General features: G+C 49.2%; 9 protein-coding genes across 9 annotated transcripts; 4 read left to right on the plus strand and 5 right to left on the minus strand.

Annotated features, from left to right (window-relative positions):
* Window positions 1–617: 617 nt before the first annotated feature.
* Window positions 618–3,186, minus strand: BDV27DRAFT_29015 (PWWP domain protein). Its single transcript, XM_032076237.1, has 5 exons — window positions 2,686–3,186; window positions 2,093–2,573; window positions 1,662–2,031; window positions 1,369–1,597; window positions 618–1,310 (listed from the first exon to the last, which is right to left on the minus strand). The coding sequence occupies exons 1-5, from the start codon at window positions 2,831–2,833 to the stop codon at window positions 700–702; spliced, it is 1,839 nt and encodes a 612-aa protein (XP_031924434.1). The 5' UTR covers window positions 2,834–3,186; the 3' UTR covers window positions 618–699.
* A 1,072-nt stretch (window positions 3,187–4,258) lies between these two features.
* Window positions 4,259–6,509, minus strand: ppmA (type 2C protein phosphatase PTC7). Its single transcript, XM_032076239.1, has one exon. The coding sequence runs from the start codon at window positions 5,890–5,892 to the stop codon at window positions 4,600–4,602; it is 1,293 nt and encodes a 430-aa protein (XP_031924435.1). The 5' UTR covers window positions 5,893–6,509; the 3' UTR covers window positions 4,259–4,599.
* Window positions 6,510–6,845: 336 nt separating this feature from the next.
* BDV27DRAFT_29043 (putative pre-mRNA splicing factor) lies at window positions 6,846–8,855 on the plus strand. Its single transcript, XM_032076240.1, has 3 exons — window positions 6,846–6,875; window positions 6,957–7,039; window positions 7,128–8,855. The coding sequence occupies exons 2-3, from the start codon at window positions 7,015–7,017 to the stop codon at window positions 8,642–8,644; spliced, it is 1,542 nt and encodes a 513-aa protein (XP_031924436.1). The 5' UTR covers window positions 6,846–6,875; window positions 6,957–7,014; the 3' UTR covers window positions 8,645–8,855.
* Window positions 8,856–10,216, plus strand: BDV27DRAFT_29035 (J-type chaperone JAC1). Its single transcript, XM_032076238.1, has 2 exons — window positions 8,856–8,926; window positions 9,019–10,216. Exon 2 carries the CDS (start codon window positions 9,159–9,161, stop codon window positions 9,972–9,974), a length of 816 nt encoding a protein of 271 aa, XP_031924437.1. The 5' UTR covers window positions 8,856–8,926; window positions 9,019–9,158; the 3' UTR covers window positions 9,975–10,216.
* A 954-nt stretch (window positions 10,217–11,170) lies between these two features.
* Window positions 11,171–12,679, minus strand: BDV27DRAFT_29047 (tellurite-resistance/dicarboxylate transporter family protein). Its single transcript, XM_032076241.1, has one exon. The coding sequence runs from the start codon at window positions 12,511–12,513 to the stop codon at window positions 11,317–11,319; it is 1,197 nt and encodes a 398-aa protein (XP_031924438.1). The 5' UTR covers window positions 12,514–12,679; the 3' UTR covers window positions 11,171–11,316.
* Window positions 12,680–16,516: 3,837 nt separating this feature from the next.
* On the minus strand, window positions 16,517–18,505 carry BDV27DRAFT_29081 (uncharacterized protein). Its single transcript, XM_032076242.1, has 2 exons — window positions 18,328–18,505; window positions 16,517–18,162 (listed from the first exon to the last, which is right to left on the minus strand). The coding sequence occupies exons 1-2, from the start codon at window positions 18,351–18,353 to the stop codon at window positions 16,566–16,568; spliced, it is 1,623 nt and encodes a 540-aa protein (XP_031924439.1). The 5' UTR covers window positions 18,354–18,505; the 3' UTR covers window positions 16,517–16,565.
* Window positions 18,506–21,535: 3,030 nt separating this feature from the next.
* BDV27DRAFT_133160 (uncharacterized protein) lies at window positions 21,536–22,895 on the plus strand. The gene is made up of 3 exons (XM_032068022.1): window positions 21,536–21,650; window positions 21,703–21,763; window positions 21,820–22,895. The coding sequence occupies exon 3, from the start codon at window positions 22,335–22,337 to the stop codon at window positions 22,581–22,583; it is 249 nt and encodes an 82-aa protein (XP_031924440.1). The 5' UTR covers window positions 21,536–21,650; window positions 21,703–21,763; window positions 21,820–22,334; the 3' UTR covers window positions 22,584–22,895.
* Window positions 22,896–22,911: 16 nt separating this feature from the next.
* Window positions 22,912–24,880, minus strand: BDV27DRAFT_133162 (RNA 3'-terminal phosphate cyclase-like protein). The gene has a single exon (XM_032068023.1). It carries the CDS (start codon window positions 24,782–24,784, stop codon window positions 23,576–23,578), a length of 1,209 nt encoding a protein of 402 aa, XP_031924441.1. The 5' UTR covers window positions 24,785–24,880; the 3' UTR covers window positions 22,912–23,575.
* A 51-nt stretch (window positions 24,881–24,931) lies between these two features.
* BDV27DRAFT_133163 (3-hydroxyanthranilate 3,4-dioxygenase) lies at window positions 24,932–25,938 on the plus strand. Its single transcript, XM_032068024.1, has 2 exons — window positions 24,932–25,118; window positions 25,252–25,938. Exons 1-2 carry the CDS (start codon window positions 25,087–25,089, stop codon window positions 25,796–25,798), a joined length of 579 nt encoding a protein of 192 aa, XP_031924442.1. The 5' UTR covers window positions 24,932–25,086; the 3' UTR covers window positions 25,799–25,938.
* The last annotated feature ends 892 nt before the right edge of the window (window positions 25,939–26,830 follow it).

A 26,830-nucleotide genomic window follows, 5' to 3' on the forward strand; every position in this document is an offset into this window, starting at 1 on the left:
GAGTTGGGGAAGGTAATACTTGGGGGCATGGCTCCGGCGTTACGGCGCATAAGGGGGGCAATGATAATATAAACTGAGATAAAATAAATAAAAAAAAAAAGAAAAGAAAAGAAAGAAAAGGGACAATTAGACACGATACTGAAAGAAACGGCAAATGATGAACACCATCCATCCATACGCTGAATAATTTTAAGAAAAAGAAGACAGGCTGACTACATCACAACTCATGTTGTAGCTTTCGCTATCCGAAATCCCAATTAGTCAAACTCAGCTCCGACCTGTTTATGCAGGATCTGTCTCTGTCCAGGGCTTTTCCGTCAAAATATCCTATGGGTCTGGTTCCGTCGCTAGTTCTTGATTCCAGGTTTCAGTCGGTGACACCGGGCCTGGTGTCCATTGAAGAGGTTAGATGTACAGTGGCGATGTGAGAGAGAGGGTCCCAAAGGAAGAGCAGGAGGTATAGAAAAGAAGCGAAGAAAGGGAAATTCTCAAGCTTATTATGAATATTCTTGGAGTTCCCGGTTTCAAGGCTCATTTCCAAAATGAAGAACTGGGAGTACCAGAGAAAGGAGATGGAAACACTAGCAGAGCGGCTCAAAAACCATTACCATGGTAAAGCAATGCATGTGAGACAGCAACGAGCACCAAGAACACCAGAGCAGAAAGAATCAGAGGTAAAACACGAGTTTAGACCGAGGCTTATGCAGAAGCTTCTGCAGTCTTTTCCTCTGCTTTCTCCCCGGTAGGTTTCTCCTCTGTTGTCTTCTCCTCAGAACTCTTTTCCTCTGTGGCCTTTTCGACGGCTGGTTCGTCGGCCTTCGAGGCCGTCTTGTCGGATTCCTCCTTTGCTGCTTCAGGGGCCTCGGTCTTCTCCTTCGAGTCCGCATCGGTCATCTCCTCGTCCTTGGTCTCAGGCTTGGTTGGCTTGGGCTCATCCTCCTTTTCGCCTTCTGTGTCCCCACGAGCAGGGGTCTCCACGCTGTCCTCTTTGTGGACGCCGTTAGCCCTGGGCTTCCTCTTATCCTCCGAAGGGCCTGGAGTGGTATCTGCATCAAGCACAGTCTTCCATTTGGACAAGAGATCCACGGCACGGCGACGGAATTGGAATTCCTCATCCCGAGGAATGGAGCTAAGCTTGACAATCATCTTCAAAACCTTGTTGATTTTCGTCGAACGGATGATGGAAACCTCCAGGTCTTGATAATTTTCCAACTTAGTAAAGTAGGTTGACATCGATGTCATTTCTTCCTCCTGGGGAGGTTGATCACGGGAGATGAAGCCCTTCTGGAGTTTATGGCGAACGAAAAGAACTGTCTCTTGTTAGTTTTCGCTTCTGCTAACGACCATTTGACTGCCGGGGATGCGTACTCTCTTTCTCTTTCTTCGCCTTGGCCTCCTCTGGGTTGATCTGCTTCTCTGGCTCCTTAGGCGCCGCAGGCGTGCTCTCCTCACCTTCGTCACTGGCAGCGGCCTTACTAGACTTCTTGGTGCTGGCAGTCTGCTTGGCCTTGCTCGAAGCAGGGGCCTTCTTTTCACTGGCAGGAGTCTTCGGGGTCGTCAGCTTGAGCTTGGTGCCGGTCTTGGGAGTCTTAGCAGGCTAGAGAAAAATCATGCACGGTTAGTATTAAAGGAATTGTTTCCGGGGCACCTTGTTTCCTCACCTTCTCCTCCGTGTCGGCTTCAGCATCCTTCTTTCTCTTCTTGGAGCTCTTGGGCTTCTTGGCTTCCTCGTCTGCATCTTCCATGTCAATATCTTCGTCATCGACGATTTCCATGCTCTTCCGCTTGTTCTTCTTCGCATCCTTTTCAGCCTTGGCAGCTGCCTTTGCGGCCGCCTCGGCCTCCCGCTCTTCTTCTTCCTGTTCGATCGCACGCTGGTGGTCGGCCAACAGGGTCTTGAAGTGCTGAAGGTCGTGACCATCAGCAGCCACGGAATACGCCGCCAAAAGCAGTTTCGACTTGCCCTTCTCCGACACCTCCTTGCATGCAGCGGGTTCGAGCGGTGTCAAATCCGTGTTAGGAATCCAGGCACTATAGTTGTCATCAGCTGACACATCCACGAGAAAGATGGAGCGAGGAACATATTACTTACAATTCATTCGTTTCAAAAAACATCACGGGGAAGGTCCTCTCGTGAGCACGCTTGCCGCCTTCGGCGTAATCTTCCCTGTAGGTGCCATCTGAGCGCTGAGCGGTCACCGGGCGCGTGTCCAGAAGAGTCTTGGGGAGCATCTCCTCATCGCAGATGATAGACGGCCATGGTGGGTAGCTGCGAAGGCGCGCTAGGTAGTACTCGCCTGGCTTCGCGTGCAGATTAGTGATGCGAGCTTGCGACTTCTTCCGATTCAACTTCGACTTGTGCTCGGGCACGGTGCCAGTAGATTTGCGCTTTGAGCCTCCGGATTTCTTAGCCGACGCGGGGGTTCCGTTAGCCTCCGGGGCAGGGGCAGCCTCTGACTCTGCAGGTGCAGCACTCTCTTCAGGCTTCTTCGCATCAGTAGATTCGGACGCGCTGGGCTTCTCAGTGGGCTTTTCATCAGACTCCTTTTTCTCTTCGGTGGCGGTTGCATCTTCTAAGACAAATCAAGCAACACAGGTTAGCAGACGAGTTTCATCAACAACCTCCATTTATGGGATCGGAGCCCAGGAAGGGGGTAAATGAGAGAACATTTGGGCGGCGCTTACCCGAACGCTTCTCTTCCGATCCATTGGTCGTCTCCTCCTTCTCCTTGGTTACCTCTGGCGTGGATTCCTTGGGTTCAGCAGGGGCGCGCTCGACCGACTCAACGGCTTCGGGGGCAGGTGCCGAGGCAGTAGGGGTATCCTCAGCCATGGTGCGCGACAAAGCTCAATAAAATGTATATCAGAAACAGCTCCACCCGAAGTTCGCGTGAATCAAAGGTTTGCAATGGAAGCGGTGGTGGACAGGTCGAGGTGGATGTGGGTGAGGGAAGAAGTGGTGGAGAAGGTCGCGACGGAGGCGGGAAGTTGATTGACAACGCGTGCACTTCCTTTTGCCGGGAAAAAAAGCGCTGCCAGACCGCGAATGACGCAACGCTCACCAGCAACCACAACAAATAGGAATTTCCACAACTCGCAACAGCTGTTTGTCACTGAGCCTCACAGGTGGCCAGGTAGCCAAATATACTACCGATGAGGATGCAGGTTTATCCACATAAGACTGCGTGATCCCAATACGCGACGCGACCTCAATCGTGCAACAAGCTTTAGCAGATATTCGCAAGAGCTTGCCCTGTAGATTCAAGAACACGCGACTAGTGATAGAGTCGTGACAGAGATAATAGTAGTAACAGTGGAAGAGATAAACGACGCGTATAATGTATGGTGATCAGTGATCCCTGGTGCCAAACGCGAGGAGGCTGCACAACCACTAGTACTTGGAACCGTGGCAGTAAAGCGGCCTGCCACCTGAGTGTCAAAGGATCTCAATCTTTGTCACAGCTATAGAGTGAGATAAGACGCGTTGCGCGGAACTATGCTCTGTAGAAGTGCTGATTGATGCAGAAAAGCAAAGGCAGCTCAATCGAGGCAATTAGTTTGATGAGACAGCAATAGTCTGTCAGGCGCAAGGAACCTGGTATGTCTTTTTAGTATAGGATACACCCAAATATTAAGATGATTAGAGGGGATGGGGAATAAGTGAATCAATGAACGAATGGCCGACTGACCTTGTGCCACAATAACAAAGCCAACAGTAACACCTGAAATGAACGATGTCAACTACTACCTTGTATGGCAATTTTTCAGAAACCCCGCGTGACTTGATTGCGACAAACTGAGAGGTGGGAAATGATAAATGTTTGGAGGACTGTTTGGTGCAGTGAAAGAGGAGGTAAAAGTGAGGTTCCCCGACAATCGTCATCCACTCCATCGTCTGCTACTCCAACATATATGTGCCACCAGTCCAAATTGTAGTCTTTTGCTTTCCCCAGGATACAACAATTTATTTTTATCCTTGGAAGTGAGTATTATGAATTAAAAAAAAGAAAAGAAAAGAAAGAAAGAAAGAAATAGAACGAGAAAGGATGAATTACAAACCCGGTACAAGGCCTCAGCTACTAGAGCTCTACAGAAATGTATAAGACGCAGCATTGTACAGTTATATCGATGTCGATAGCAACGCTACACAGTATAATACGTATACAGATTGGAGCAGATCAAACGTACTCATTTGTTCAAGGCACATATAGCCTCTTATTCTTTTAGTCCATTTTTTTTTTTATATCTCTAAGTAGTCATTAATGGTACGCTGATGTGCGACTCTAATGTTCTATATCAGTGTCAATATACCAGTTGAAACACCCGACCGTCCCAGTCCCAAATGCGTGTGGAGAAAAATTACAGATAAATGTATACATGAATATGTATAGATGAGGGTATGTGCCCACCCTCGAGGGCAAAGAAAAACGAAAAATACAAAACCGTATAAAGCCATCATCCTTATTGAAAACGCCAATTTGATTAAACCCCAATCAACCGTTGTCTAAATCAAAGGTGCGCGCAACTGCTTCGGGGTAGACCTGGTCCGATCGCGATACGGCGGCTTGTCTCTGACTGAAATTGAATAAACACTACCATTCACGGTGATGGAACGTAGCCCTCTTCCACAGCCACCACAGCTAAGACAGCAATATCATCCACCTTCCCGCCACGGTACCAGTCGCCGGGGTAATATCGTTGAGCTTCTTTGGCGAAGGGTCCGTCGCGGCGCATATCCACGCTGGCCAACTTGGCTTCACCGGCAATGGTGGCGGCGAGGAGGGATGGAAGGCTGCATAGGTGGCTCTTATTTGTGGAGCGGTGGTGTTGGGAAGTTTGGGTGGATGATGATGGGATGAGGGAGGCAAGGCCCTCAGGACCAGTAAGTTGGTCGAGATCGACAGAGGGTTTGATTCCAACGTCGGGTGTGGCGGTCCAGGCGCCTGTCAGAACCATCCGGCTGGTTATGAGCTTGAGGATGTCCTGGTTATTGAGGTTGTCAAAGACGCCGTCTGTTGCAAGGATGAGTACGTCGCCATGCTGCATGTGGAGGTTGGTGACGGCCGCGTCGCGCGGGAAATCTTCGAGGAAGGCGCCACCGAAAATAGACGCTTGCGTGCGCATCCGCGGGGGGATAATACTAAGCTGGTAGGGCGTGTTGAAGCCGTGGGTTTGCGGGATCGAGTAGTGATGTACGGCAGCAAGACGGAGAAGGACTGAGCCTGAATCACCTAGATTTGCCAGTTCAACCCGTCCATCGTCCAACCCGACACCCACCGAGGCGGTGCAGCCGCCGGCGCGAATCGATTCATCAGCAACAACTTGATCGTAGCCGGCTTGAAGGAGGCCCTTTGCACGCAATTGTTCCGCCGGAGCATCCCAGTCAAGGGCGGATTGCGCCATATACCCACACAGCGCATGTGAGAAGTCCGCGGGATCGACTCGAGACTCCGCCCAGCCTCCTACCCCGTCTGCGACGGCAAAGGCGACCGCCCCGTTGTTGTGTTCGCCGACCCTGCTCACGAAGAATGCGTCCTCTCCACTATCGGGCCTCCGCTGGCGCCGAATGGCCGGACTCTTCACATCTATGGCCACCCCTATAGCATGGTGACGGTGGGGATCAAAGTCGGACGTGTTCTTGGCGGGATGGAAACGACGGCCTTTGCCGGATGATGAAGCGGCAACGCGGTATGAGATGCGCGGGGATTTGGAGTCAAGCGACTGCGTCGAGTGGAAGGATCGTCGGGGCGGAGGAGATGAGGATGATATCGGAGAGGATCGGGGCCATGGCGTGCTGGTCGAGAACGAGGCCAAGAGCCTATTTCTCGTGACGGGTTGTAGGCTACTGCAGGTTGGACTGCAGGCTCTACGGAGAAAAACCAGAGGGATCATCGGCAGTGACCAGATTGTCGCCGAAAGGCGCTAAGTAACGCGATTCAAACCCTCGCAAAAGAGCGATAGGGAATTTTCCTTTGACCCGTCCGTTGGGAACATACAACAGAACGTCCCCTCGCACTGTCCAGGCTCTTAGAGGGCCTGTCGTGCCGTGAAAGAGAGCGAACAGACCCTCCCGCTGAGCCAAGCAATGAATCTAGAGACAGCGATCGGTATATATATAGCGGAAGGACGAGAATCGCGGTCGTGTTTGATCTCTCGCGAGGGGGTTTTGAACGCTGGGATTCGGCACACCGTTTTTCAAATTATAAATAATGGATTGCCGACCGCCTGTCGTCATCAATCGACCGCCTCCATTCTTTAAGTGGAGTGACCGATGCCACCGTTGGGATAGGTCGTTTAATTCTGATTTGAATGTTTCGCGACTGGAGATCTCCGTGGTTAGCCGACTAAAGCCTCTGCATTGCCCACGTGTTGGAGTAAAAGGAATAAAAAGAGAGGATTGACAATACCGATTGAGTCTGTCTAGATCATAAGGTGATAAACGGGTCGATAGGCGTAACTCGAGCGTTCATCAAAGACAGACATGGCGACAGTGCCGTATAGAGAATTTCTGTAGATTGCAGCAACATGTAGTCGAATACATTAGAGATATGGAAACTGCGATGTTATGACGTTGTTGTGGTGTGTATGTTCACTCGCCATTCATTTTCTCCTCGTCTTGCCGCTTCCTTTCGCGTCACCTTCAAAATTTCAAGAGAAAAAGGGAATTCCTCCGTCCGAACTCCCACTAACCCACACCTTTCCTCCAAACCTCTCACTCCCTTTAAACATTCCGCCGCCGTGCCTTGCGGTATATAATCACCTGAATCAATCCGTCCGACTTGTTGAAAAGGTGCTGGGGAGTCTGATCGACGCCCGCGACTATATTGCCCACGATGATGCACCCATCCAGACAGGCGTATGTGGAGGAGGCGGAGGTAAGACCTACCCTTTTGTTCATCGATCCTGTATTCCATGGGCCTTGGAATGGTAACATATGATCGCAACGCGTTTACAAGGCTTTTCCCTTTAATGAGATTCACTGACATTCAATGACTTTGCTCATAGGACACCGATATGGGCATTGATCTGGCCAATCTGCGTAAGATAATCCCCCTCCTACCTCTCCGGCCAAGTTAACCATCATATGTATTTTACCCGAGTTTCACTAACTGATCTATCCCATGTAGCTGTTGACCGCGATTATGATATCCCCTCCGCTGCGGCGGGCATCCCCTCCGAGAGGGCGTCCGCCATTCTATCCCAATTCGAACGCAAACGGAGAGCTGCTGCTATGGTGGTCCCCACCGATGATAGTCGAGTACGCGCACGATTACGAGAGCTTGGGGAACCCATCACTCTATTTGGTGAAGGTCCCGCGGACCGGAGAGATCGACTACGGGAACTCTTAACCGATCTCGCCGAGCAACAGGATGCGGCGGCAGCAGAAGGAGATGTGGATATGAGAGAAGCGACAGAAGAGGCTGAGGAGGAGGAAGCAGAGCAGCAGGAGGAGTTTTACACTGAGGGTTCCCAAGATCTGTTGGAGGCACGAAAAGCGATCGCACGGTTCTCCCTTCCTCGTGCAAAGCAGCGCGTCGCCCGACAGAGAGAAGAATCGACTATTCCACTCCGAACGCACATTAAGCACCGTAAAGCGGTTAAGGAGAAGTTACATGGGTTTGATCTTTACGGTTCACAGATTGCAGGTGATCGTCCAGTCAGCATCTGTCGCTTTGCGCCAGATGGGCAGACCATCGCTACAGGTAACTGGGGTGGTGGGATTAAGCTGCTTACGGTGCCAAACCTGGAGGAGAAACGGTCATTTAAGGCACATACAGATCGGGTAGGTGGCCTGTCATGGTTCCCAGGTGCTACACTGTCGACGTCCAATGTTTCCGAATCGACCGTCAACCTCGTTTCTGGAGGTGGCGAGGGAAATGTGTGTCTCTGGTCGCTGGATCAGGATCAACCGATAGCTACACTGTCAGGCCACAGTGGTCGTGTATGCCGAACGGAATTCCATCCGTCCGGGAGATATGTGGCATCCGCATCCTATGACACAACTTGGCGGTTATGGGATGTCGAGACGACCGCGGAACTCTTGCTCCAGGAAGGTCATTCTCGGGAGGTCTACACTGTATCTTTCAACAATGATGGTTCTCTTTTGGCCAGTGGAGGACTCGACAGCATTGGACGTATTTGGGATCTTCGGACAGGCCGGACTGTGATGATCCTTGAAGGCCATATCCGTGAAATCTACGGTTGTGACTGGGGTGTGGATGGGTACCGTGTCCTGACCGGCTCAGGCGACGGCTGGGTAAAGTGCTGGGACTTGCGTCAAGTTCGGAATACCGGTGGGATCGGTGCGCATAAAAGTGTCGTGTCTGACCTTCGGTGGTATAAAGGAACAGAATCTACCAGCTCCTACTTACCGTCTACCGATGTGCAGAATGGCCGGATGGATGTGGACGGCGATCAACCCCCACAGTCGACACCTGTACAGCCAAGGAAGTCGGGCACTTTCTTTGTGAGCAGTGGATTCGATAAGAATGTGAATGTTTTCAGTGCGGACGACTGGTCATTGGTGAAAAGCCTGAGTGGCCATTCAGGCAATGTGCTGAGTACCGATATCAGCGATGATGCGCAGTGGATCGCTAGTTGCGGACACGACCGCACAGTCAAGCTTTGGGGTATCGACGGCTAGGATAACCGAATATGCTACAATATAATAACGGGGTCAGTTTGCCCAGTCTATGACCCTGTATTACAGGTCACTACTTCAAAGTCTAGGTAGTCGATTGCTCCATACCTGAATATAGGAGCTTCGCTTGTCTAGTACCCAGAGAGTTGGGAATTATCTACGATTATACAAATATTGTTATAAAAATGGCCGATCTCGCGAACCACGAACCGATGCCGTCTACGGAACTTCTATTTACTTTAGCCACCAACAGCTGTACCCTGAGAAATCCAATGAATATCAAAAGTAAGCTCTCGGACTATGACGTAAATTGCCGGAACTCACTCCGTTTTCTCCGAAGGCCGGAACCCCATGCTGACTAACCGGCCCTATATTAGGTTTGCCCGATAAGCATCAATTCCCCAACTCAGTCCGAGGATTTTCTCCTCGTGTAATCTACAACTATTACTCGTACAGACTACACATAACTGTCATTTTCAGAGCAACTTGGAACCTGAATCGGGCAAATTAAGAGAAGATGACTGCCTCCCTTCGCCCTCAGAGACTGCTACCGCGGCTCTCTGCAACCTCCCGAGCAACATCAGGAACCCGGCCTTCATTCCTCGACCAAAGACCAGGGACATGCCTCCTTTGCCAGTTCAGACCCCAAAGTACCGCTCGCGTACCACGCATTCATCATATCCAGCAGCCCCATCGCTTCGCTTCCACATCTGCCTCCCCCAATGCTACCACAACCGATAACAACGGCACTGTCCAAAACATCCCGGACATCACGAACCACTACACTATCTTCCCCAAAACCCTCCCAGCAGGGCCACCCCCGAAGTCTCCCTTCCACATCTCCGTCAGTGACCTGCGACGCGAGTTTCTCCAGCTCCAGGGCACAATCCACCCGGACAAGTACCCCCCGGGTCCATCGAAACAACAAGCAGAGGCCCTCTCGGCCCGCATCAACGAAGCCTACCGCACGCTGTCCGATCCGCTCGCACGCGCGCAGTACCTCCTCCGCGAGATGCATGACATCGACGTCACAGCCGAGGATGGCGCCGCGCACCATGCGCTCGACCCGGAGACACTGATGGAAGTAATGGAGGTGCAGGAGACGATCGAAGAAGTTGGCGCCGAACCAGGTGCCGAGTCCACGATCGCTGAGCTGAAGAAGCAGAACGAGGCCCGTGTTGTAGACTGTGTGGAGAAGCTAGCGAACGCCTTCGACACAGGCGATCTGGAGTCCGCACGACAGGAATGCGTGCGCCTACGCTTCTGGTATAATATTGCGCAGGGGTTGAAGGAGTGGGAGCCCGGTCTTACTGAGATTAGACTAGTGCACTAGGTTTCTACTCGTGTTTTTGGATTATCGACCCATTTGGATTGGATTCCTAGTTACTGGATGTGGCCACGACCTGTCATGTCTAAACTACTGTGTACGATACAACGCCTGTCGACGTAAATACCCTCATACTATAGAAGTGTGCTATGCTTCCATGTTGAGCTATTAAAGAGCACAGTTGGATATCATATAAATCATCTCTTCTCAAGCCCAGTTAATTGGAAACCAAAACCCATCATAATATTATAACTCGGACATATAGCATACACTACAATCCCAATATATATAAAACCACCACAAACCAAGTACTACCTCCCCATCCCAGGACCTAAACGAAACCACCAAACAACTTACAAACCTCAGTAGAATTCATGAAATATAGTTAAAGACATTAAATCACCCAAGACCCACTCTTAAGGTACATATGATCCCGGAACACCAAAACGGCCAACATACATCAAACATGAAGTCCCCAGTCCAATCTACCAAATGGCAAAACACCACCCTAAACAAACTAGTATGTGTCTCGGAGCAAACCTCCTTACCCAGCTCGGAATTAATATCTAGTATCTAATGACCTAAATCCAATTTATTACTTTAGTACTCTACATCATACTCCATATACAGTACATACTGTAGGTTCCTACTCCCCGCCAAAAACCAATAAAACCTTTTCTATCCCGGTAATCCATAATCCATTCCAACTGAAAAGGTTCCTTCCCCACCTACTGAGTGTAGTAGGACGAGGTCATCCGGTTTGTACTATAGTTTGGGTTATATCTAGGGAAATAATGGGTTGATTCTATGGGATTCTATGGGCTTATATGGATTAATATGGATCTGAAACAAGGGTGTTGGCACTTAGGAACTTCTTGGTTGGATTTTTATCGTGGGTCTGTACTTTCTTGCTACTTTTACTGTACTCATTACTTTGGGGGAGTTGATTATGTACCATATAAGTGACTTTTTTTTTTTTCCCTTCTTCTGTTCTATGATATCTATACCGATGTCTATGGTGGGAAGGCTGGAAAGGAAAGGAGAAGATGGGAAATAAAACAGCAACAGAAACAGGAACAGAAATAGAGTGCTAACAGGACCATGAAATCAACGCTATATATATACCGAATGGAGTAACGCCGTGTGATGCCAGCTAGAAATTGACAAGAGCATGATGGTGAAGGGGGTATATAGAAAGTGGGAGGCTGATGAATGGAAGTAACATCTAAACTGGATAGATGGGGGAGGGTGAAGAGGAGGAGGGGGAATTGTATATGTAAATGTATGGACATGTGGGATGGTTGTATGGACGTAAGGGGGGTAAGGTAGGAAGAATGGAGGGTGCGGTCTAGTCAGATACATCCTCATCTTTACCCGGGTACATGATATCCTTGTTGATCACGGCGCGGACGTTGTTGATGAAGACGAAGATGTACATGCACACGATGCAGATGGACATGGCGGATCCGACGCCCTTCACGCCGTTACTGTTGAGTGCTTTGCCTAGGGTGATGGTGGCCAGGGTGAAGCCGGTATTGGGGAAGACCATGGCCCACCAGTTGAGGTGGAAGGCCTTGGGCGGCGAGCGGATGACGGCAACGATGGCGATGCAGAAGAACCAGAGACTCAGGGCCCAGAGGAAGACGCCGGCTGAGATGGCCAACAGCTCAATGATACGTCCGTCTTCCAAGGCGTGGGCGTCGTGTAGCAGCTTGAAGTCTTCGGGGAGGCCTTTGGTCATGCCGACGAGGGCTAGGGCTGTGAAGGCTGGGGGTCCGACGCAGATGAACATGCCTGGTCTGTGGTCGCTGTGAGGGAGCCCGGACTCCATCAGTCGGCCGATGTAGTGGGCGTACATCATGAAGCTGATGGAGAAGCCGAGGCCCTGAAAGGTGACACCGGCGCCGATGATGGGGAGGGCTGCGCGAGCGGGCTGTTGTTCACCGATGACGGAGGCGATGGTGCCGCTGAGCATGATGGGGAAGGCTGGGAGGATCCATGAAGGCATCATGGTTTGAAGGCCATACTTGTGGGAAGAGAAGACGAAGGAGTATTGTATGATAGCGACGAGCAAGGTGCAGAAACAGTAGATCCAGAAGAGGGCTTCGAGGGCTAGTTGGAAGGATTCACTAGGTTCTTCACCGAAGTAGCGAGACAAGCCGCAGATGATGGTTGCGACAGAGAGCCAGAAGGTCGGAAAGAAGAGACCCTCGCGGTCATGGCGGAGGGACTCGAGAAGGTTGCCGTGCAGGATGAACCTTAGAGCCATAGTAGAGCAGACAAGGGCGAAGAGGATCAGATTGAGGATGTAGACTGCGATGCCGATCTCTTTCAATCCGCGGAACCCAAAGGGCTGACTGATGATGAGGACGGCCAGCCCTCCTCCACTCATGGTTAAGGTGTACCAGGCCCAGGTGAAATGACGAAGCCTCTCCCGGATACCCACCGGGCTAAGCTTCTTCTCATCCTCAATCTTCGGAGGTGTTAACATTTCGACGTCTGAATGAGATGAGCCCGGTGGTATGTAGTGTTCGGTGTTGAACATGGTGCTCTTGGCGCGAAGCTTATAAGACAAAGGAAGAGTCTATGGTGGAGTGGTACGATATGAAAAGAGATAAGCAACAGTGGTATGACTCTATGAAGAGGCAGTGTGGTGTGACGCTGAGGGGAAGGATAGAGAAGATAAGAGAAGAGAATGAACAAGGGATAGTTGTGTATAGGATAGACTGTCTGGCAGTGATGTTCCAATTGTACTTGTAGTGGAATTCTCACACACTTATATATCTCGATGTATGATGGGAGAATGAGTGCAAGGAACCAAAAGAACGGCGAAAGAGCTACTGCAGGTAAAATCCCTTGACGGATCAGACGCTTCGGGCTAAACCAAGATGAATGAAAGTATGAAGGTATGCAATGCAATGCAATGCAGCTGGACAGAAAAAGAAAGTGAATAGATTATGAACAGGACAACGCTTTGAATGGCGTGGAAAGCAGTCAATGGAAGAGAATCGAGATCTATCGAACCAGACGCTACAGCTATGGGACGGTCTAGATATAAGAACAGTGCTGGCATCCTCTGCACATGCTGTGGATGATAGGGCATCATTAACTTCAGGCTGATGTTCATCGTCGCCCATAGTCGATACTGAGGAATGCAGGGCCAAGAAATAGAAAACAGATCCATATCAACATGGTTGGCTTAGAGACGACGAAACCCGCTTTCCTAAACTCTTGTCGTCCCAGAAAAGGGATACAGAGCCCACTGCGGGCCGGAAGGAATAGGAAGAGTTCAGGTTTGGCGCATATCAGGGGCCCATTGCATTATTGCAAAGGAGGCAGAGGGACCATGGCGTAAGGTCTCGGCATTGAACTCAAGCCAGCGATGGCTAGGAGAAGAACAGAGAACGACCAGAATGGTTCATGATCTTCGGTGGATAGCGTCTTCATTCTGATCCGCCAAGGCTAGAAGAGGATATAGTTCCAGTGGGTCATCCGCGTAGAAACAAGTTCCAACAACGTCAACGACTATGCAATGCATGCCTTAGATATCAATAGGAATTAAATCATTAGTATCCACCCCAGGCAAACAAGAAAAACGAAAGAAATGAAAAAAAAAAAAAAAAAAGGACTGATTGTAAAACACTTTCCGATCCAATCCGTGTGCTTGTTGGCTGTGTCAGTGCATTTGTTTAGCGAGTGTCACATCTCCTATACTTTCTACTGCTATCTATAAGGCAGACGTTTTTTTATTTATTTATTTTTCTTTTTATTTTTGGTTCCCAGAATTGATTTTCCATACAATTCTCCATCTGGTTAACTGTTTACGATATCGGTTGAGGAAATTAGATCTATTGCTCTTTAATTCCCAGCCGAACACGAATTTAACGGCTTGTCTGACAGTGTCGGCTTCTCATGCGCTCCTTCTCAGACAAGCCGAAGTCCGTCTTTTTCGGCCCGAATTGCAGGGATCCTTTGCTAAGACACAGCGCCAAAAAAAAAAAAAAAAAAAAAAAAGGAGTGGCGAGACTATGTAAGACGACTGCCACAATGCCTGCAGAGTGAGTGGAACCCCATCATGACCATTGAACCATTCGATCACCGAATCAGGTACCTCCCATGTCACGGAACGTCTGGGAAGAAGAAGAAGATTCTCAACGTGCGCGGCGATAGGCATCATCGAACAGCGTCTCGCCCATGGACTGAGAGTGGCCAAGACTAAGATCGACAGCACATCACCGACGGGAGGTCCACTGCCAAGCTCAGTGTGGCTATGGACGAAAGATAAGGGCACAAAAATAAAATTATGACAAAAAAAAGGGGAGAGCGGATTTTAGAGTTAAAGTTTAGGGATGTTAGATTATGTTTAAAAAAAAAAGGAGATAATTAATCATTCATATAGATAACAGAAACCACGGGGAATGTGATGTATTCCTTCCATTGAGGAATTCCACTTTGCCCTCTTCTCCATATTCTGTCTGTCTGTCTGTCTGTCTGTCTGCCTGCCTGTCTGTATACTTCGGAATGACGATGATACATGGATGACACTGATCGTCCATGACCTGCCATGGCAGGTCAAGCACACAGTGTTGGACAAGAATGCAGGATGACCGAGATGAACCGTCAGTTGAAGCGTCAGACGCAATGAGGAATGGAAAGAGTCTCGAGCCTTGGCAGGAGTTTCTTGGCAAAGATATCCAACTATTAGGGCAACGGACGTAACTGAACCTCAATAATGTGACTATCCGACGGCACAACCCAATTGTGTTTCAGCATTTGGAATTATGAACGATGGATGATGCGTACACCGTACAGCCCTTATCTTGCCTTGTCCTTTACTTTTTTTTTTTTCTCTCACATTCTTTCTGATCTGGAGTGAATTGTTGCTGCCTTTTCATGATCTACACTTGACATCCATGTAAAAATAGTACTATTGAACAGCCAAGAGAGGCAGTGATGATAGACTAATTCGTCAGCATTACCGAGCTCCCCTTTTCTAATTGTAAACCCGGAGTAGATCAGAAGGAGGCACAATCAAAAGAGGCCAGGAAGAATGATCAACCGCTATAGAATAGTTCATTTGAAATCCCACTCTCCTCCCCGTTCGCTTGCGGAGTAGAACTCTGCCGGGACGTTGAACCCCCCCTCAAATCGATGAACCCATACCCCAGTGCGCTCCGCCTCCTCCTCCTCCTCCTCCTCCTCCCCCACTCCCAGATGGTCCTTCCTTTCCATCTTTGATCCGTCTTCTGTATCGAGCCTATCGACTCTTACCGAGGAACGCGGTGGCACAGACATGCACCCGCCAAGATCAAGCAACACTGGCAGCCAAGAAGAGCACAGGTAGATCATCGTCCCCACCATTCCCCCCTGGCCAGTCCTTCCGCCTAAAGACGAGAGAAAGCATTCGACGGGTTTTTCGGCAATCGTGAAAAAAAAAAGAAAAAAGCAAAAGACCTAGCCAACCTCTGGACTCCAAAATCCGACTGTTCTTGGCGTTGTACCAGTCGCCAGAGAGACGTGGTTGACTTCTTCGGCCCGTCACATCCCCAACTCTTGGACTCAATGCACTCTGTATCAATTCTCAGAAAACAGCACTTTCTTCCTCCGCTGCGAATTACTCGGCTGGCTTTTCGGTCATCTCTTATCGCGGCTAAATATACGGGTCCTCGTTTGTTTGATGGGTCCTATTTTCCTGTGAATGCGCGCTTTTTAATATAACCTGCAGCAAAGAGGGGCCCGCCTTGCATCTGGTCTGGCGTAGCTGCAGATACTCGAATGGGATTCCTTGAGGGTCTTGTCATGCAGCGATAGGTCTGTTGTTCGAGGTCATTGTGCGCTAACTCCAGAACCCTTACCTCCTCCTCGATATTTTTGCCGGATTATTCCTAAAACACGATCAGACATGAAGGTATTAACAGGGATGGTTTGATGGGAAACATGTCAGAAGAGGTGATCACCACCGATCCCGCTGCAGATTAATCTGGCCTAGGACACCCAATCTAATCTCACGCTTTCGGATCAGTAAGCGGAAGGATTGAGAATGAAGGCGCATATGTCCAGATGGGGGAGGTAGAACGAAACGGAACCGATGCATCCAAGACGGACACCGACAGTCTAAACCTTCCCGTCTTTCTTGTGAAACGGAAGCAACCTTCAGACGGTATTAGGCCTGATCAATAAGACATTGAAGAAAGGTCGATGCTCCCTTGGCGGAGTGGGGACCCAATGTAACAGTAACGTAGAATTTATCTATGATCGTCTAGGACGGAAGGCTTTCAACAAATTATCGTTCAATGTTGGATCACGCAAGGAAATTCGTCACAGGCGGAAGGATGAGTAAACATAGCACAAGGTTCAAGAAGACTCCACCGTCCCAGTTGTTCCGAGACAATCCACATCTGGCATTATTCATACTCCAAGTCAATCATATACGTAAAGGTCGTCTCTGTGTTTGGTCTGTGTCTGTGCGTTGTGTGCGCTTTGATATACATGTCGGATGAGAAAAACGAGAAAGAAGACAAAAGAAATAGCTAACAGAAAGAGAGTTCAATAATCATGAAACAGAAAAGAAACATAAGTCATATCATATCAATCATTTCACCACATCATGCGGTACACCAGATCCGATGCAAGCTCGGTGGTAGTGTCCAGGAGGGGACGCAAGCCCTTGGCCGAACGCTTATGTGGGTAAGGCATGCCCGCAGTATTTTCCTCGGGAGGACAGAATTCCGCGAGGTCCCGGATCTTGCAAGCTGCATAGTGTACAACCAATCTCCGAAGCTCGTTGTCGCGAAGCTGAGTGGCTGAGATAGCGGAGATAGGCTCGAGACGGGTGGTCTTGTTGTAGGTATAGTCGAGGAGGTCGAGGATCATTCTGGCTTTAGTGGTCGCTAAAGCAAATGACTCCTCATCCTGGGAGTCCATTGGATGTTCGGGGAATCCTAGGTTCAGGAGATCCGTATGGAGCTTCCGGAGACATAATTGGGCAAGGGCAGGTATCAAGAAGCGCGTGGCGAAGACATACAGCTTGGCATGGAAAACAAGATACGGAAGGTCACCCTTGGTCGATGCCGAGTACGACAGTGAGCTTGGCGGTCTGTTTCCGTGGGTCTGTCGAGGGTCGTGATAGTCCATGGCCGCAAATTCATCCCACAGGTTGGTGCCCGAATCGTGCTGAAAGTTGAACCGCTGCCTAGCAAATGACATGTCGATGAAGGAGTTGGTCCGGAAGTGGGATGGTTTCAGTTCCTCTGTGACTTTCTCTTCCTCCTTAGTCTCGGCCTTCATCTCCGTTCTTTCAGGCTCGACGGTTTCAGGTTCCTGCGGCGTGGGAGCAGATTGCTCCCAGGTGTCAACCTCGGTCTGAACAGGCTCAGCCGGTTGGGCGGCCTCTGCTTCAGCTGGAGCTTCCATAGACTCCTGAGGCTGGTTCCATTCCTCAACTGCGGCAGGTGTTTCATCAGCAGGAGGGTTCTCGACCTCTTCCGGTTTCTGAGGCGGAGGCGTGGAGGGAGGAGTCAAGTTGGTCGTCGTGGGCTCTTCCGCGGCGGCAGCACCCTTCTTCTTCTTGTCCTTCTTGTTTTTCTTTCCCTTCTTGCCTTTGCCGGAACCTGCGCCTTCATTGGCGTCTGCAGGTTCGCCTTCTTCGACAGCGGGAGTCGCAGGAGGCTGCTCAACTGGCTCTTCGGGAACAGGCTCAGGGACAGGCTCGGGTTCCTGTGGTGGCTCAACTGGAGATTCTAAGGACTCCTCTGGCGTCTTGTTCTCCTCCAGAGGATTCTCTGGCTCTGGAGTCGGCGGCGCCTGTTCCTGCGGTTGTGGCTGGGCTTCCTCACTTGGCTTGCTCTGCCCCTTGTCGACCTCGTCGCTGGGTTTGGGGTCAGGTTGCGCCAATACAGGCTCTCCAGAGAACACACCCTTGAATGGGTTGTTCACAACCTGTTCTTGATATTCCTCTCGATTGTCCGGACCGGGAACGCTGTAGTCACCGGTATAGGCATACTCGCAGAAGGCGACAAAGGTCTCAACATCTTCCTCCTCCAAGACGGCGATATGATGTTTTGATTCGCGGGTCTCCCCACTGTTCATCAAGTGATCCAACGGCTGGGAAACATGACGGGCGAGTCCCGATTGAACGGTTAACTTGGTGTGGTTGGCGCCGACCAGAAAAGTGAATGGCGGTGAATGGACGATACTGTATCCCAATGAGAAACTCGGAGGGTCAGTGGCAATGCTGTCATGGTTGGCATAACGAAAATTTGCGCTCTTGGTTATGATACAAGGAACGGAAGAAAAGAAGAAAGGACGCAAACAAAATGCGACAATTGTTCGTCTGATGATGTCCCAATAGTCAACTCACCTGCTGTAATCCCGGTAGTTATCCATGGACGCTGACTATGACTTTTCTATACCCGAAGAGAAAAGACTATACAACAAGAGCAGAACGAGATAAAGAAAATCCAAGAGTAGAAGAGAGGAAAGAGAGCGTAAGACTCCCACGCAGTTGATGTTCAAAAATTCCAAGAGCTTTCACTAATGATATAGTCTATATATACCAAACTGCCCTGCGCACCCTGACCGTTACACTTGCGCTTAGCAATGCGCCTTCTTATTCCATCGCATTACAACCCTAGGCGCAAAAAGGTCAAGGGAAGAAGAAAAAAAAAATTTCGACACCGGCCCCAACTGGGTCAAGGATAGTCTGCTACGTGTGCATCCATGAGGGGGTTTCGGAGGGTGGATTGACCGCCAACATTGTCGCGATTGCCAGCGATAATTCCCCTCTTATCGCAAAGCAGACCATAAACCAGCCACTGAATTTCCTCATCTGCAAGTGAGTCAGCCCTTCGGTGTCTCTCATTTGTTAAAAAAAAATGCGATGCACAACGGAAAGTGGGCACAGAGAGAGGGGACTGCATCGTGGCATCGAGGGTCCTCTACTCGAATAGTTCCCGAGCGTTGTAGACTTGGTTCCTCATCTTCACCAATACTCTGTTTTTATGACCGATTTCCCCATCGTCCAAGATCCAGTTGGACAGCTCATCTCTTTTTTTTTTCAAGATGCGACGAAAGCCTCACGCGAGCCACTGCGGGGACCAGACAGCTTGCTCGTCCGGAGGGTCGGGAGAAGGCGAATGGTAGACTCGAAGACACTAAGGATTTTAGTCTGCCGTTAGGTTGTTGCCCGATGCATCATTCATTTGCCAGCCTCCTCAGGACCCAACTGAAGATTTTTTTTGGTTTTTTTTTTTTTTGTCAGGTGCTGTACCTGAATTGGCACTTAATTTAGTTGATACTATTCATAATTTACTAGCTTTTCTCTACGGAAGGACTAATATAAACCAGTGAGCTGGCAGTTGAATGATTTATCGTAGGCGAATTGAGAAGTATTACATAGTAGGGAAATATCTAGTATCGTTACCAATTTTCCGTATTGGGGCATTTTGGATCGAATACGTACCTGCCAAATGAATAGGTAACTGGAAGAATGGTTGAACGAGGGAAAGGCAATATGATACATCGACTAATATCTGCTGCATGAATTTTCGTGCTGCGACTGATGTATGCGTGTAGTAGTATATAACTATGCGGTGAACGCACCCATGTTCATTGCAATCCTAGCAAGTAATCCTATTATTCAAACATATTAAATTAAATCGTGCTATTAAGCATAAAACTATTCCAACGACTCAAGAAAACTCCGTCGGTGGAGAGACCCTGATTTCCTCTTTGGGACATGCTTCAGACAACATGGACGAAGCAACTTCATCCTGTACGTTTGGAACCGTTTTGGGACCTCATACATCCTACAGTTATTATATTTTCTTCAGTAACTACATTAATGCACAAAAGACAAATAAATAAATAAATAAATAACCATGACTGAAGTTCATATCATTTTACTTACTACACACCCATATTCCTAAATTCCAACTCTACTAGGACTTACCATCTCCCAAAACCTCAAAATAATAATACCGTTCAACCGTGTACGCTTAAACTACACCTTTGAACCCAGACCAGACCAATAAGCAAAACGACATCACAACCCACTAACAGCTTCACCTCACATCCTAATAAAGAACCCGCCATAGAACTCAGCCCAGCTCGCTTCCTTGTCGGGATCCACGTCCCAGCCATCTCATCCCAACCTCAAAATCCACTCACGGCACCAATTAAATCACAAATGTACAGACCAAGAGCCAGACATTAGTGATGTAAATTGGTAATTGGATCCGCCGTTTTGGACGCGGCGTCTATACTAAGGTTAAATTTATCCGCGTCGACTATTTATAGCGACTTCTCTGCGGAGATGCGGGTGGAGTAATTCTTGGATAGCTTTTCGTGACGCGACGACAATCACGAAGCTAATTGACATCAAAAGAGTGGATAACTCGCTGCTGTGGGTGGAAAGGGTGGACTCGCCGTTGTTGAAGCTCTGGGTGGCTGGGGATGGACTTGTTGGCGAGCTTCACCGATTTTGTCAGTAACAATTTCGCTCGGGACCTCGTCTCCGATGTAATAAATGGGCAGATGCGGAAGCTGGTAAGTCATTGCTTTCGGGCGAGAGAGAAAAAAGAGGACGTCAGTCGGGGTGTCCGTAGTGACGAAGTCAGCTTAAACAAAAACCAAGCAAGTTTTGACAGGAGAATCCAAACTCCATGTCGTCTGACTTCGTATAAGATTTGTCACTTCTCCGGCTTTATGACTATAGACTCTTAGAGTAGCAGCTCTAAGAGCAGGGAATTGCTATCGCAATCCACAACATGCTAATTAGTATAGTCGCATCTACACCCCTACAACATGGTAGCTCGTCATTTGAATGAATTTGATTGGTATCACAGCCAGTCCCCCTATTCAGGTTGCGGTTGTACCCGCTAGGCCAAGGGAAACTTCCCATTATATGGGTAAAAAACCTTGGCCAGGACCGGAAAAGCAAGAGAATGACAACACCAAAGGTACAACCAGAGGACTAATTACAAAGAGTCTTAAGGCAGGAATATGTCAACATCCCCCAGCCATATCATCCAACTCCTTTCCCCGGCCACCTGAGTTGGTTCGTTCACAAGTAGTGTGACCGGTACTCAGAATTGATGGACACACAGGGTGTTGTGGTGGGACAGGTTGAGAAGGCCATCAGTGCAAGACGGTGTCTTAGTGACCACAACCCTGAGTCACTGGTAAGACACGCAGTTGGCTTGCAAGAAGACCAAACTTACTAGCCCTGACAGTCATCTTTGCTTCACTGCGGTGTGGCGGGGGAGTTTTTTTTAGCCAGCCTTAAGAGCCCAGTTAGTAGAGGAACCCAGTACTAGATGTAGGTCACACTTACAAGCTCTGTCACTTACTGGGCCTGCCACGGTGCAGCTAGTAGGATGGGCTGTTCTCTGGTGACCGAAGGCGTGTCATGGCTCAATGTCGTAAAGGCATATCAGGATGTAGTCGCGTCTGCCTGCTCGCTGCCTCCGTAATAGCGAGGCTATGCCGGCGTGCGGGCGGTTTTTTTTAGCCAGCCTAAGTCACATAAGTATACATGTTGTGCCAGAGAATGGAGGTTATATCCTTACAAGCTCTGTCACTTACTGGACCTGCCCGCGGTGCCAGGCAGGTGGAGAGTGAAGGAGACAGGAGTCAGTCGTGGAAAGACGCATATGAGCATGAGGTTGATTTGGCGTTTGTCCCCTAGCAACCTGGTTAGAAATTTGCCGATGCAGTAAGGGAGGTGTGTACGAACAAGAGCATGTCCCCGTAGGGAGCTAGCCTGCGGTGCGGGCGAAGTTTTTTTTTTAGCCAGCCTACAACAGCTGTCAGTATCGAAGGACAGTGCATCGAGAGAAGGTAGTATGCATACAAGCTCTGTCACTTACTGGGCTTGCCCACGGTGCCAGGCATAATGCTCAGGGAGAGGTGAGGCAGCTCAGATCTCGGCTGGTGAGTGATCAACGAGTCATGCAGAATGTCGAGCAAATAAAAGGACCGAGTCCCATCCAATTCAAAGCAAGCAGCACACCGTCGCCTATAAGCCGAAGAGGGCGTCGTCAGCAATGGCGCTCATCTCCATGAGACTTACCAGCAGGCCAGCTTGATGAAACTCGAAACCTCCACGACGGTGAGTTAACTTGGAACATGAGTCAAGTTCGGTCGGCCTGCCTCATCAGTAGTAAAGGAGCATGATGGCGAGCACCTCTAGGAAGACTTACAAACACTGTTCCCTAGTAAGTCTCCATGTTAAGGCCATATGTGTGAAAGACGCAAAAGGGTGGAAGAGTAACAGTTGTTGGGACGAGGTGGGGGACGGAGAGGGGCGGGGAGGGGAAGAGGGAAAGCAAGGGGGTGGCGTTGAGGTTCAGGCACGGTCATGACTCAATGACGATACTACTAGTAGTAGTGGTGAGTTCCTTAGGTGAGATCGTATTTCCTAATACGGAAGAAGCGAGTCAGGGCATGTTGAGCTCGCGGCTTCCAGATAGACGTCGAGGTTCCCCGAGGCTCGAACACAGGCGGGACGTGACCGAGGGTTCCATTGTCTTCACGGATCATACACTCGATTATATCTTCGAATTTCGAGGGGTTGACAATGGAGGGCTAGAAACCCGATGGAAAGGGGGCGGCTAACTCTGGGTTGATGGCGTGGAAAGCGTCCGGATTATATCAAATGAGGCATTGAGAGGTTTATAAACCCCCCTTCAAGCGGGCTGTGACAGAATTATGGAATGACCAAAATTAAACTTCCATGGGCATCGCTCTCTTGTCGTGGTCAGGCAGATGGACAGCCGGACTTGCGCTGTAATCGGTGAGACAAAATCTCCGGTTCGTTGCTGAGCTGCTTTTTAAGTTGGTTAACTCGAGGCGATTGCGCAGACATCAAGAAAAGAAGAATAGGAAACATAGTGAATTATATAGACTTGGACAAGTCATGTGAAAGACAATACAACAGGGGAAGTTAAAGCTTAAGATCTCCATTGATGCCGTTTATATACATGGGATTCAGGAACAGTTTCTCCACGAGGTGTGACTCATGATCACCAGAATCAAAGCCCAACAGACTCCTAGCCCTAAAATGCGAGATCTATGCCCACTATGGGGTAGACACCCAGCGGTGAGGTGGACATTCCAAGCACCAGAAAAAAAGTGGGTATCATTGAAGAACAACAACTAAGCGTTTCATAAAACTGCAAGGGCCCATCAAAGGGGCGACATCTCTTGGGGATGTGAAGCGAAAATGTCAGAACGCCGGCTGCGGTGTGGAAAAGAGTTGTTGTCTTGGCGTGACCCTAGACACGTGGCGGAGGTCTAAGGTAGCGGTGAAAAGAAGCGCATGGTATCTCAAATCCCACCGTCCGACTACCGAGGTCAGGCACTTGTAGAGATAAAAAGTGACGTGTAATCGGCCTTCCTGCGATCACGAATTGTGAAACGCCGTCGAGGATCCACGCTGTTCGGGTACCAAGGTCGGGTTTCATGTGGATCGGCTGTCAAATGGTCGAATTCTGAAACAAGGCTGTTACCTGGCTATTGCACCTCCAATTATCGATGAATGTAAACTTGTGGCAGCTGACCAGAATGGCTGCACGAATAAAAGTGAGGCTCGCACCGTGAGCGCGCAATCAAGCAACCTTTCGTCCAACATTTCCGATACCCCTTCCAACCACGCTGACAACGACGTCACCACGCTCATTTTCTCCAGCAGCATCTCTAAGACCCCAACCAGGTGCGCCAAATGTCGCTAAGTCTCTCGCCAGCTGGATTACACCTTCGTCAGCAATCACATCACGGCCAAGTTGAAGCCGGCCAACATCCTCTGAGCCCATTGTCATAAGACCCAGCATGGTCGCTGCTGCTGCGGGAGCAACACAACCACCTTTCGAGATGGTTTCAAGCAGCTGATAAGCGCACTGCTTTCCAATATCCTCAGGAGCCTGGCCACCTGAAGGCGGGGATGCCACATCTGCAGAAAAGAGACAACCAGTCGAGGACTCTGCGACCAGCGACAAACCGAATCCAAGGCCGATCTTCTTCTTAGCCGAAGGATTGCTCTTCTCCGGGGCAGGGATCAGCGGGGCGGAGGAGACATCAGAAAAAACGTAAGTATCCGGTACAAGTGGGTTGAGAACACCACGAGCGGTTTCGATCATTCTTGCGTTGTTGGAAGCTGAGACACCGACGGCATACGCCACACCACGAATCTTCTTTATTCTACCCGGGTTCATCATATGAAGAGTTTTCGGGAGACGCACTTGGTGGCCGAAGACCAGCTGAACTTCTCCGCCACCTCCTCTGCCATTATGTCCAGGGTTAGATCTTCGTAGGATGCGGAGTTCGATGTTGTTGAATATTCCGAATTGGTTGTAGAGCGGCAAAATCGCGGTTCGCACGCTGTCCACGGACATATCACCTGTTGGCGTAGATGAAGTGATCACACCAGGGCCAGTAAAAAGAACCTTTACAGGAGCCTTGGAGAATGGAGCTAAAAGACAGAGAGGCAAAAGGTAGTAGCTCACGCCGCGATTACAACCTGCTGGGAGCTCATGTCTGACCACACCACCACTGCCTGCACCTGCACCACTTCCAGTAATAAGACCCGGTTTATAGACCACAATTGTTCCTGTATAAGAAATTTCAAGTTGGGAGCCATTGGTGACAGCCTCGAGAAGACGAAGGAAGGAAATTTCATGCGGAGCAAGACCAGGGTTGGTAGGAGACGAAGGGCGGATCTGAGAGATATGCACCGTACGGCCAGTCAAGGTTGCAAAAACCAGGCGATACACAAAGTTCTTATGTCCGGTAAAGCGGAGAGGGGGTTGTGAAGTTGCCATGATTACTTGATTGGAGAATCGCTGTATCTCCGTCGTGGGCCAGCAATGTCGCAATCAGAAGCTGTATACATTTGAGCCGACAAAAAAAAAAAAAAAGCGAATGGAGAAAATCTGTCGGGGAAATGATGTTCCGCCATGACGTCCGGGCTTAAGCCAAACGCTTATCTCCGACCGTGATTATCAATGTCGCATGATATGTATGCGCCTTCACCCCTCCGCCGATCTCTACTACTCTGAATTTTTTGCGAGACGGTCTTTTACATTGAGAAGAGTGCACAGTGCTAATATAATAATTGCTCAAAATGCTTCCTCTGGCTTTAAACATTCCCAAATGGTACTTTCTCAATCCATACTCATCCATATATATTTTTATGGTTGCCCCTCCCCCGCAATGCGTCACAACATGCGACAGGACCTGATAGAAGCTACATAATTATACCATGACTGGACTGACCATGCATCCACAGGCTCGAGGCCAATTCTCACCTTCTCCAACCACCAGTAAACAACTATTGTGTCTACCACCCCTCCTCCCCGGCAACAGCCGGCTACACAGTGATGATCGTGGGCGGTCCCAACGCCCGCACGGACTATCACATTAATACAACCCCAGAGTTCTTCTACCAGTATCGAGGTTCAATGCTTCTCAGAACTGTCGATACATCCGCTTCGCCCCCGGTGTTCCAAGACATTCCCATCCACGAGGGTTCGCTGTTCCTGCTACCCGCCAACACGCCTCACTGTCCGGTGCGGTTCAAGGATACTGTGGGTGTTGTGATGGAACAACCTAGAGCTGAAGGTGCGGTTGATATTCTGCGGTGGTACTGTAAGAACTGTGGAGAGATTGTGTGGGAGAAGCGTTTTGTGTGTACGGACTTGGGAACGCAGGTGAAAGAAGTCGTTGAAGAATTTGGCGCGGATCAGGAAAAGCGGACGTGCAAGGCTTGCGGTACTGTTGCTGAAACGAAGTATCAAGAGGGGGAATTGGTACAGCCGCCCAGGTTCCTTGAGTAGTCGATTTTTGGAATGATTCCCAGAGCAACTTGATAACCGATGTAATATGTAGAGTTTACGGGGTATATATGATGATGATAACGATGATGATTACCTATAAGCTGGTGATTGAATGTTAGTAATAGACTAAAGGAGAATACTAGAGGGATTCAGAGGGCTCAATGATTATCTATGTACCTATAGAAGTGGACATTCTCAAGTAACTATATCTTTATCGTTGTCTATGGCTGGAGCAAGGTCTACCCCTAAAGCGAAAAGTACCCCAGAACACAAACCACCTAAAGATGCAATAAATCTACACACTTTCGGGAGATTCTAATTGATATGACCGAAAGGAGATCCTTCCGAGCTAATTGGATGGCCAGACCATCATTCCTGATCAAGTCGATGGTCAATATATGTGGCAAAACCGCGGACGCCCACGGGCAACCTTCTGGCAAACGGAACGTAGAAATCAGAGTGGTAGGCGATAACAACTCTAGAGGACGGACACAGAAACTAGGAAAGATGCAATTCTTCGAGTCCTTAGACTCGACGTCTATAGACTGGAATCTAATTCGCCACCCTATACTGGAACCATTGGGTGGCTGGCAGAGGTGGCCATGCTGCTATACACCACTATGAGATGCGTCGAAACCCTCCTGTCCTTGGTCTCTGCATTGCCAATGCCTTGTTTCGTTAGGAATATCGGGTCCATTCAGAAGGGTATAAGCGAAACGCGTTTGGCTATATAAAAGGGAACGTATCAATTGTGATTCCCACTAGGAGTCACCTAACCCGCTCGACCAAAAGGATCACAATTGAATCCTGAACAAGGATTCAATCGGTTAGGTGATATATATATAGGGTGGTTACTACCCAGAACCACACAATTATAGATCGATTATGGTTCCTGTCATCTACCTAAGCTGATTTAATCGGGTATGAGTTATCTTCAAAGGACATTGATTTATCCAATAGAGTAATTTGATCTAGGCCTGGTTTACTAGTTAGGTAATTGAATCTCCTGTCTTAGACGATGCGTGTCAAAGC

The sequence above is a fragment of the Aspergillus caelatus genome (genome assembly GCF_009193585.1).
Source record: "Aspergillus caelatus strain CBS 763.97 unplaced genomic scaffold BDV27scaffold_176, whole genome shotgun sequence".
In the NCBI taxonomy this organism is placed as follows: Eukaryota; Fungi; Ascomycota; class Eurotiomycetes; order Eurotiales; family Aspergillaceae; genus Aspergillus; species Aspergillus caelatus.

Bases quoted from the DNA above. Each gene is read 5' to 3' on its own strand.
- BDV27DRAFT_29015 (XM_032076237.1), bottom strand. From the start codon at position 2,833: ATGGCTGAGGATACCCCTACTGCCTCGGCACCTGCCCCCGAAGCCGTT. The intron at 2,032-2,092 runs GTAAGTAATATG...TGACAACTATAG, and splicing joins TTTTTTGAAACGAATGAATT to TGCCTGGATTCCTAACACGG. The intron at 1,311-1,368 runs GTACGCATCCCC...AACAAGAGACAG, and splicing joins GGCGAAGAAAGAGAAAGAGA to TTCTTTTCGTTCGCCATAAA.
- ppmA (XM_032076239.1), bottom strand. From the start codon at position 5,892: ATGATCCCTCTGGTTTTTCTCCGTAGAGCCTGCAGTCCAACCTGCAGT.
- BDV27DRAFT_29043 (XM_032076240.1), top strand. From the start codon at position 7,015: ATGGGCATTGATCTGGCCAATCTGC. The intron at 7,040-7,127 runs GTAAGATAATCC...TATCCCATGTAG, and splicing joins CATTGATCTGGCCAATCTGC to CTGTTGACCGCGATTATGAT.
- BDV27DRAFT_29035 (XM_032076238.1), top strand. From the start codon at position 9,159: ATGACTGCCTCCCTTCGCCCTCAGAGACTGCTACCGCGGCTCTCTGCA.
- BDV27DRAFT_29047 (XM_032076241.1), bottom strand. From the start codon at position 12,513: ATGTTCAACACCGAACACTACATACCACCGGGCTCATCTCATTCAGAC.
- BDV27DRAFT_29081 (XM_032076242.1), bottom strand. From the start codon at position 18,353: ATGGATAACTACCGGGATTACAGCAG. The intron at 18,163-18,327 runs GTGAGTTGACTA...ATTGGGATACAG, and splicing joins AACTACCGGGATTACAGCAG to TATCGTCCATTCACCGCCAT.
- BDV27DRAFT_133160 (XM_032068022.1), top strand. From the start codon at position 22,335: ATGACGATACTACTAGTAGTAGTGGTGAGTTCCTTAGGTGAGATCGTA.
- BDV27DRAFT_133162 (XM_032068023.1), bottom strand. From the start codon at position 24,784: ATGGCAACTTCACAACCCCCTCTCCGCTTTACCGGACATAAGAACTTT.
- BDV27DRAFT_133163 (XM_032068024.1), top strand. From the start codon at position 25,087: ATGCTTCCTCTGGCTTTAAACATTCCCAAATG. The intron at 25,119-25,251 runs GTACTTTCTCAA...ATGCATCCACAG, and splicing joins GCTTTAAACATTCCCAAATG to GCTCGAGGCCAATTCTCACC.